Here is an 11033-nt window from a genome sequence, read left to right as displayed (position 1 = left end):
CCTCACTTCTGTGAGTTTTACTACTTGATGCGACCCGGTATACTTGCCGGTGAGTTTGTGTGGAATCGTTTTTCCCTCATCAAGTTTTTAAGCTCCGTTGTCGGGGATTGATTTAGATTGACAATGATTAAGTTGGTGATTATCTAGATTAAGAATTTTTCTTTGTTTTTGTTAAGCATACTAACTGCCTAATATTTTGTTTAAGCTAACCTTAACTTCACTCTAGTAGTAGAGTGCTTTGTTTTTGGTTTCTGGTTTTGCTTGTGTTGTATGCCAGGGGGAAGAAGAGGTGAATCCACCTCCTTTGATTCTGAGCCACAGAGAACATTTTTTAGATTGAGGAGAGAAGCAAGAGGGAAAGGTGTTATTGGAGAAGAAGAATCAGAAGAGGAATACCAAGAGATGGAGGGGAATCTCCCTCCAAAGGAAGTGGCGAACAACAATGGCCCACTTCAAAGGAGAGTTCTAGCTTCTTACACCTTCTCCAATCCAAGAAACTGTGGGAGCAGTATACTCACTTCCAATGTTCATGCAAACAACTTTGAGTTGAAGCCTCAACTTATTACTCTGGTGCAGAACAATTGTTCCTATAGAGAATGTCCACTTAAAGATCCAAACCAACACCTATCCATCTTTCTGAGGATTTGTAAAACTGTCAAAATAAATGGAGTGCATCCAGACATTTACAAACCGCTATTGTTCCGACTCTCCTTGAAGGATAAGGCTTCTCAATGGCTAGAGACATTCCCCAAGGAAAGCATCAACAATTGGAAAGATTTAGTGAGCAAATTCCTAGCCAAATTCTACCCACCTCAGAGGATCATTAGATTGAAGACAGAAGTGCAAACATTCACTCAAATGGATGGAGAATCACTGTATGATGCCTGGGAAAGATACAAGGCCTTGATCAAGAAGTGTCCACCAGAAATGTTTAGTGAATGGGATAGACATCAAAATTTCTATGAAGGATTAACACTAAAAGCTCAAGAGGCCCTTGATTATTCAGCAAGAGGTTCAGTACAACTCATGAAGATAGCTGAGGAAGCCCAAAATTTCATAGACACTGTGACCAACAACCAATACTTCTATGGTCATCAAAGGCAACGCCAACCAGCTCAAAGAAAAGGTGTGTTGGAGTTGGAAGGTGTGGACACTATCCTGGCACAAAACAAAGTGATGCACCAACAAATCCAGTAGCAAATAGAGATGATGGCTAAGAGGATTGATAGTCTTCAAATAGCAGCAGTGAACACTACAAATAAATCGCCAGCTAGATGGGTGCAGAATGAAGAAATCTATAAGGAGCAGCAGCCAGAACAAGTTAACTATATGCACAACCAATGTACTGGACAGAATAAATTTCATGGAGAAACTTACAACTCCTCTTGGAGGAACCACCCCAATCTAAGATGGAGAGACAACCAGAACCCAAATTCATGGCAAAGAAACTCCAACCAAAATAACTCCCGTAACACAAACCACCAGAACCATCAGCAAACTAACCAAAATCCATACAGAAAACTACAAAATAACTACCCCACTTCTAACTTCTATCCACCCTATAACCCATCAACTAACCAAAATAATTTCCACCAACCATCTTCATCCCACACTCAGCCACAACCACCCCAAGAATATCAAAGAATCTCTAATTTAGAGATGATGATGGAGAAGATGATGAAGCATCAAGAGTTAGCTAATAAGAACCATGAAGCCTCACTGAGAAACTTGGAAAGACAAATAGGCCAATTGTCTAAACAGCCTGAAAGACCAACCAACACTTTCCTAAGTGATACCATTCCAAATCCCAAAGAAGAATGCAAAGTAATTCAACTCAGGAGTGGAAGAACATTGAAGGATAACAAGGTTGACAGTAAGAAGGAAGTGGCAATGGAAGAGAATGACCAAGAAGAGCTCAAAAAGAAGGATGAAGAGCCACAAGCTTCAAAGAAGGGAAAGCTAATCATGGAGGAGCATCCACAAGAACAGAGGAAGGAGGCAAAGCCTTACACTCCTCCTCTGCCATACCCTCAAAGATTGCAAAGAGAGCTCAAGGATCAATAATTTCCCAAATTCCTAGAGGTTTTCAAGAAGCTGGAAATTAACATACCACTTGCTGAAGCATTGGAGCAAATGCCCCTGTATGCTAAATTTCTCAAGGAGCTCATCAATAAGAAAAGAAGTTGGAACGAAAAGGAGATAGTGGTCTTAACCCAAGAGTGCAGTGCAATAATCCAAAAAGGGCTCCCACCAAAACTCAAAGATCCTGGGAGTTTCATCATATCATGCACCATAGGCAATATGACCTTGGAAAAAGTACTCTGTGACTTAGGTGCCAGCATTAATTTGATGCCTCTTTCACTGATGAAAAAGCTTGCAATAGATAAAGTCAAACCCACCAGAATGTCGCTTCGAATGGCGGATAGATCACTCAAGATACCTAATGAAGTTGTGGAAAATTTGTTAGTGAAAGTAGGAGAATTCATATTCCCTACTGATTTTGTCATTTTAGACATGGAGGAAGAAGGACACAACTCAATCATCTTGGGGAGACCCTTTTTAGCCACAGCAAGGGCTATAATTGTTGTGAAAAAAGGTGAAATGACCCTCAGGGTGCATTATGAAAAAATGATCATCAATGTCTTTAAAGCCATGCAACATCTCCCTGAGAAGGAAAAGCATATGAGGGTAGAAATGGTAGAAGAATTAGAGGGGGAGTTACTTGAAGCCAATGATCAAGAAGAACAAGAAGAGGAAACAGAAGTGAAACAAGACATCATAGAAGAAGGAATAGCAGAAATCTCCTTTGAAGGCAAGACAGAGGAGATGTCAAAACAAGAATTAAAGCCTCTTCCCCCTCATCTCAAGTATGCATTTCTTGGAGAAGAAGAGGCCCTGCCAGTAATCATTAATTCCTCCTTAAACATGGAAGAAGAAACAAAGCTGATTGAAGTGTTGAAAGCTCACAAGACAGCTTTGGGATGGACGATTAATGATATCAAGGGCATAAGCCCTACCATCTACATGCACAAAATTTTGCTGGAGGAGGACTCAAGGCCTGTGGTACAACCCCAAAGAAGGCTTAACCCAACCATGAAGGAGGTGGTTCAAAAAGAAGTGATGAAGCTGTGGAATGCTGGAATCATATACCCAATCTCTGACAGCCCTTAGGTAAGCCCAGTTTAAGTGGTCCCAAAGAAAGGTGGCATGACTGTCATCTTCAATGAGAAGAATGAACTCATTCCCACAAGGACAGTGATAGGGTGGAGAATGTGCATTGACTATAGAAGACTGAATGATGCCACAAGGAAAGATCACTTCCCTCTCCCCTTCATTGATCAGATGCTAGAAAGATTGGATGGCCATGCTTATTATTGCTTCTTGGACGGGTACTCTGGGTACAATCAAATATTGGTGGATCCCAAGGACCAAGAGAAGACCTCCTTCACATGTCCATTCGGAGTCTTTGCCTACAGAAGGATGCCCTTTGGACTATGCAATGCCCATGCGACTTTTCAAAGGTGTATGCTTTCTATATTCTCTGACATGGTGGAAAAATTTTTAGATGTCTTCATGGATGATTTTTCTGTCTTTGGCAATTCATTTGATACCTGCTTGCATCATTTAACTCTTGTCTTGAAAAGATGCCAAGAAACTAATCTGGTCTTGAATTGGGAAAAATGTCATTTCATGGTTCTTGAAGGGATAGTTCTTGGGCATAAAGTTTCAAGCAAAGGTATAAAAGTTGATAAGGCTAAAATAGAGATCATAGAAAAGCTTTCTATACCCGTCAACGTGAAAGCAGTAAGAAGTTTTCTTGGACATGCTGGTTTTTACAAGAGATTCATCAAAGACTTTTCAAAAATAGCCAAACCACTGAGCAATTTGCTAGTGATTGACAATCCTTTCATCTTTGATGACAATTGCAAGCATGCCTTTGAAACTTTAAAAAGAAAACTCACTACAGCACCAATCATCACACCCTCAGATTGGGAACTGCCTCTTGAACTCATGTGTGATGCAAGTGACTTTGCAATTGGTGCTGTATTGGGGCAAAAGAAAGACAAGATGCATCATGTTATATATTATGCAAGTAAGGTGTTGAATGAGGCACAGAAAAATTATACCACCACTGAGAAAGAGCTCTTGGCAATTGTATATGCATTTGATAAATTTAGACAATACTTGATTGGTTCAAAAGTTATAGTATATAGTGATCATGCTGCTCTCAAGTATATCATGTATAAACAGGATTCAAAGTCAAGGCTTATTATGTGGGTGTTGCCGCTACAAGAATTTGACATTGAAGTGAGAGATAGGAAAGGAAATGAGAACCAAGTGGCAGACCATTTATCAAGACTATCACAAGAAGCTAACCAAGATACACCGCAACCAGTGAATGAAAAATTTCCAGATGAATATCTTCTCCAAATCCAGCAGGCACCTTGGTTTGCTGACATTGCAAACTACAAGATGGGAAGGAAGATTCCTCAAGAGTTTACCAAGAAACAAGTGAATAAGCTATGTAATGAAGCCAAGAAATTCTTGTGGGATGAACCATTCTTGTTCAAGAGGTGTCCAGATGGGATGATTAGGAGGTGTATCCCTGAAAATGAGATGAGAGACATATTGTGACACTGTCATGGTTCAGCCTATGGTGGACATTTTGGGCCAGAAAGAACAGCAACTAAAGTACTTCAAAGTGGATTCTATTGGCCAACTATATTCAAATATGCCAGAGAGTTTGTGCACCAATGCAATGAATGTCAAAGAGCTGGAGGGTTGACAAAGAGGAATGAAATGCCTCAAAACTTCATTTTGAAGGTGGAACTGTTTGATCTCTGGGGTGTAGATTTCATGGGCCCCTTTCCTCCATCCTATTCCTTCAAATATATTCTGGTGGCAATGGAATATGTCTCCAAATGGGTGGAAGCCATAGCAACAACTACCTGTGATGCACCAATTATTCTTCAATTTTTTAAGAGATACATCTTCACTAGATATGGAGTACCTAAAGGCCTTATTAGTGATGGTGGTAGCCACTTTTACAACAGACAGATGGAAAAGCTGCTCCACAAATATGGAGTAATTCACAAAGTAGCCACACCATACCATCCTCAAACTAATGGGCAGGCTGAATTGGGAAATATGGAGTTAAAGAGAATCTTGGAGAAGACAGTTGGGATCACAAGGAAGGACTGGGCCAGAAAGTTGGATGATGCTCTATGGGCATATAGGACAGCATTCAAAACCCCAATTGGAAAGTCACTGACGTTAGGATTTTTGCCAGTAAAGAATTTCATAAAAACAGTCGCGTTGTAGATATAGTCTCTAAACCGACAGAAATCCCTTCGTACAAACGTTTTGGTTGTCACAAGTAACAAACCCCTTTGAAATTGATAACCGAGTATTCAAACCTCGGGTCGTCTTCTCAAGGAATTGCAGGGAGGTATGTTCTTATTATTGGTTATGAGTTTGTAAATTGGGGTTCTGAAGTTTGGGTAATGCGCACAGGTATATTTTCAAGCAATAAAAATAAATAAATGTAAAATAAACTTTTGGCAAGGTATGAGAACCGGAAGTCCTATCCTGGTTATCCTTATCAATTGTGATGAGAATTGGATTTTTCTCCCACTTTGTTAACCTCTAACTATGAAGGTAAGTTAAGTGGATGAATTAATTCTGATTCCTCAAATCCTAGTCTTTCCTTAGGAAAAGTTAGAGTTAGTGGAACTCGAATTAATTCTTGAAGAATTCTAATGTTCAATCAACAATGAGTTTGATAACTCAAGAGTCTCCAATTATTTAACCAAAGCCAAAAGGGAAGAAAGTCTACTTGAATGAAAATAACTTGGATAAACACAGAGCATTAATAAATTAAAGGGAGCAATCATAAGTCTGAAATACCTCAAATTATATTAAAGACAATATTCAAATCATAACATGGAAAAGTTCATAAATTAAATTGGAAAAATAAATAAAAATAAAGAACCTGGGATTGAGAGTCACTCCTAAAACTAAGAGAAGTCCTAAATCCTAAGAGAGAGAGGAGAGAACCTCTCTCAAAACTAATCTAAATCATGAGAAGTGAATTATGAGAGCCTGTCTATGAATGGATGCAATCTCCCACTTTATAGCCTCTAATATGTATTTTCTGGGCCGCGAACTGGGTCGAAAACAGCCCGAAAATCGCTGGAGAAGAATTCAAACACGCTGATTTCCGTCACTGCGATGCGGCCGCATGGAGCACGCGGTCGCTTCACCTAGCATCAGGGCAACTATGGCATGTTACATATCAAATCGAAGCCCCGGATGTTAGCTTTCCAACGCAACTGGAACCGCATCGTTTGGACCTCTGTAGCTAAAGTTATAGCCATTTGAGTGCGAAGAGGTCAGGCTGGACAGCTTAACAATTTCTCCAACTTCTTGTATTCCTTCTACTTTTGCATGCTTTCTTTCCATCCTCTGAGCCATTCCTGCCCTGTAATCTGTGAAATCACTTAACACACATATCAAGGCATCTAATGGTAATAAGAGAGGATTAATAATAAGCAAATATAAGATCAAAGAAGCATATTTTCAATCATAGCACAAAATCAAGAAGGAAATATAAAACCATGCAAATATTATGAATAAGTGGGTAAAGGGTTGATAAAATCTACTCAATTGAGCACAAAATAAACCATAAAATAGTGGTTTATCAGTCACCCTTTCAGCTAATCTATGGGAAATCATGTCACCTTCCTGTGGAGCTAGAACATAAAGCTTATTGGGCCACTAAGCTCCTCAATCTTGACTCTCAAGTAGCAGGAGAGAAAAGGCTATTGCAACTCAATGAGCTAGATGAATTCAAATTGGAAGCTTATGAGAATGCAAAGATATACAAGGAGAGAGCTAAAAAGTGGCATGACAAGAAAATCTTGAAAAGAGAGTTCAAACCAGGACAACAAGTGCTCCTATATAATTCCAGGCTCAAAGTTTTTTCTGGAAAACTCAAGTCCAAATGGACTGGCCCCTACCTGATAACCAAGATTTTCCCACATGGAAGCCTTGAACTTCTGAATGAAGCCACAAAGGACATAATCACAGCAAATGGTCAAAGAGCTAAGCATTATCTGGGAGGATCTTGGAACAAAGAAGAGAGTGTTCAAGAGTTGGGATGAACAAAGAAGGAGGACGTCAAGCTAACGACAATAAACAAGCGCTTGTTGGGAGCAACCCAACCAGAGGTAGTTTTCTTTTCCTAACTATTTCAATAAAAGGGTTAAGTAGATTTATCTGTATTGCAAGGAGCTAAGTTTGGTGTTTCACACCAAAACAATTTAAGGGTGAATGAAGGATGCTAAGTTTGGTGTTCCACCAAAAATCTCATTTAAAAACATATTTTAACCCTCAGCATAAATGGTTACCGGCTCCAAACAATCAGGAAAACTACTCAACCATTTTCTGTTTTCTAATTTTTAGTTTTACTCCCTTTAACAAAGGCACAAGGTTTCATGTATATGATTGAATTATTGCATAAGAGGTATTGGAAAGGGACTAAGTTTGGTGTTCACACACCAAAGTAAGTTCAAAAGCCTACAAACATTCATGCATGTTAACAATTTTTTAAGTGCTTGGGGGACAAGCAACTTCCACTACCAGTGCAGAGAACCATTCAATTTTTTTATAAGGACTGTACATCATCAGCAAGAAAAGCACAAAAGATAAGAAGAAGGATGAAAGACTAAGCAAGAAGATACCAAAAGGTTGTACTGGTACTCAACTGGTTACATCTTGCTGTGCTTTAATTGGAAGTTTAATTGTACCCCTTTCTGATAAGTTTACCCTTAACCGCAATCTGTTAGCTTACTATTCTGTTATTATTCGATTAAGTGATCTAGCCAGAATTTATGCATCACTCATCCTACTTGAATGTATGCCTGGTTTCCCTCTGCATGAATAAAAGAAAAATGTTGAAACAGAAAAGTGATTGTCCAATGTGGTAGGAATGATAATAAAGTTTAGTGGTGGTATATATGTTTGATTATTAAAGTAAGCTCCCTAATAAAGGATAAAAGTTAGGATGTTCCTTTATAGTATGAACTAGACTGCTGTTTGTGAACTCTCAATGAATAAATATCCTTGGAAAAAGAAAGAACAAGAAAAGAAAGGAAGAAAAGCCAAGAATTGGCAACAAAAATGAAAGAAACAAATAATAAGGCTAGACACCAATAGCTTGGACCTTAGGACATATGCTTGTGGTGCTTTTTGTACTAGGATCTGCTTGGACAATTAGGTTCTAAGGAGTATTTTAAAGCTTGGTAACTTAGGTTGATTAATCCGGGATTATCAACCGAAAGTCCATTATCAAAAGCAACCTAGTTACAAGGCATTTAGTAACCCAAAGAGGTGCTGGGTATCAATGTCTTAGGATGAAGTGTGAGCCAAGTGTCTGTGGTGAAGATGTGTTGACTGAAAAATAAAGCTAAAAAGCTGCTGCAACACATAACACTTAGCTGAGAATAAAAGTGTAAGCTTCCCACCAAAAAAGCAAAAGAAAATCAAAACACCAAGGATGGATGAATAATCAAGTTCACAGCAGCAACTTTGGCTATCACTTAAAGGGACATTTCAATCCTGAAATCTAATAAAAGTAGAGCTTCAATTACATCTGCATAAAACCCCATGAACCAGATTAAATTACCTGCTAAATAAGGACATATATGCTTTTCTGTTTTCTCTCATTTCTTCTCATGCTATAGTGCTTGCTTGGGGACTAGCAAGATTTAAGTTTGGTATTGTGATGACAAGTCATCTTATGCTAGTTTCACAAGCATTTTTCATTTGTTTCATTAGGTTTTATGCACTTTCTTGCACAATAAGTAAGTGATTGGAGTGGAATTTTATGTTTATTTTGATTAAATCAAACATCACTAACTTTATACAAAATCATGAGATTTATGCAAGAAATAGGTGATTATTATAAATGATGCAAAAACTTTGTGATTTTGGGGAGACTTTGATTGCTTGTTTGGTTGATTGATGCCAGGGCATTTTGGCCAGTTTCACTGACCTTTTCTTTATGGTTTTAGGATAGTTTCATGCACTTTCTTAGGAAATAAGCAAGTTTTGGGTAGAATTTCACTTACATCTTGATTCAAGCTAACATTGTGATTTTTATATGAATTCCTGAGAATTATGCATGAATTGAATGACAAATTGGATGATGCATGTCTCATAACTTGGACTAGAACTTTGATGCACTTTATTGCTTGATTTCAGGACAAAGGAAGCAAGGAAGAACCACGTATGTGGCAAACCTACGTTAAAGGTCACGTTAGCCACACTAACGTGAACTCTAACGTAGGGAGAAAGGAGGATTCTCAACGTTATTGGAAAAAGTAAGTCCCAATAACGTGTGTGAAGGACCAAGAGGCAATGTTAGTGGTCACGTTGAAGTTAACGTGGAGCATCCTTGGGTTAGGAACGTTAGTGAAAAAGGTGATTGTCACTAACGTTCTCGAACCCACAGTAATTTACTTTCCCGCCATTTAATTTCCTGCAATTCTCAACCCAATTTCTGCTTAGCTCAACTAGAACATTCTTCTAATTAAAGTTGCTTGACCAATCAATCCCTGTGGGATTTGACCTCACTCTATTGTGAGTTTTTACTTGACGACAATTCGGTATACTTGCCGAGGGAGATTTGTTAAAGGACAAGTTTCCGTGCATCAAGTTTATGGCGCCGTTGCCGGGGATTGATTTTGTATCAACAATGATTAAATTGGTGGATAACTAGATTGAGCATTTGTTTTTATTTTGTCTGATTTAAGTTCATTTGAGTAATTTACGTTCTGTTCAGTTATTTCCTTTCCTTTCCCCTACCCATTTTTCTTAGTTGTTTACAATTCAGTCACCAACCCACTAACTGTTTGATATATTGCATCACTCACACTAACAGCATTTCTGTAGAAATTATTATCTGCATCTATCTTTTTTGCTTTTGCCTTGTTGGTTCTATGACAGGTAGAAGAAGCGGGGCTTCAACTTCCTTTGATTCTGAACCTGAGAGGACCTTCCTTAGATTAAGGAGGGAAGCAAGAGGAAAGAGAGTAGTTGGTGCTGAGGAAGAGGAGGAGTACTTTGAACCAGATATGGATGAGAATATGGAGAACCATCATGAAGAAGAGGCTCACAACCATGGCCGAGAAGGTCCAGCACATCAGGCTGGGCAAGAGAGAAGAGTTCTGGGTTCTTACATCAATCCAAACCCATGAAACTGTGGAAGTAGCATCCAACGGCCAACCATACATGCCAACAACTTTGAACTAAAGCCACAGCTCATCATCCTTGTTCAAAACAATTGTTCATTCAGAGGAAGTGTCCAAGAAGACCCCAATCAACATCTAACCACCTTCCTGAGGATATGCGATACTGTGAAGTCTAATGGTGTTCATCCTGACACTTATAGACTACTTCCGTTCCCTTTCTCACTCAAGGACAAAGCATCTAAATGGCTGGAATCCTTTCCAAAGGAGAGTTTAGCAACCTGGGAAGATGTGGTGAACAAATTCTTGGCAAGATTCTATCCTCCTCAATGGATCAACAGGTTGAGAGCTGAGGTACAAACCTTTAGGCAGCAAGATGGTGAGACTCTATATGAAGCATGGGAGAGGTTTAAAGACCTGATAAGAAGATGTCCGCCAGATATGTTCAATGAATGGGTGCAGTTGCACATTTTCTATGAAGGTCTTTCATATGAATCAAAGAAGGCAGTAGACCACTCATCCAGGGGATCTCTGAACAAGAAGAAGACCATTGAAGAAGCCATAGATGTCATTGAGACTGTAGCTGAGAATGACTATTTCTATGCTTCTGAAAGAGGCAATACTAGAGGAGTGATGGAGCTTAACAACGTGGATGAACTGCTAGCTCAAAACAAGATGATTACCAAGCAATTAGCTGACCTCACCAAGAAGATGGAGAGGAATTAAGTAACAGCAATCACCACTTCAGCAGCAACTCAAGAAGGAGTGAATGAAGAGGCAGAG

The 11033-nt window shown here is 39.0% G+C and overlaps 1 protein-coding gene across 1 annotated transcript; it reads left to right on the top strand.

Moving 5' to 3' along the window:
- On the top strand, nucleotides 1210–2064 carry LOC107640569 (GATA zinc finger domain-containing protein 14-like). Its single transcript, XM_016344083.1, has one exon. It carries the CDS (start codon nucleotides 1210–1212, stop codon nucleotides 2062–2064), a length of 855 nt encoding a protein of 284 aa, XP_016199569.1.

This window comes from Arachis ipaensis, chromosome B05 (assembly GCF_000816755.2).
Source record: "Arachis ipaensis cultivar K30076 chromosome B05, Araip1.1, whole genome shotgun sequence".
Lineage (NCBI taxonomy): Eukaryota > Viridiplantae > Streptophyta > Magnoliopsida > Fabales > Fabaceae > Arachis > Arachis ipaensis.
This window is presented reverse-complemented; position numbering and strand designations above follow the sequence as displayed.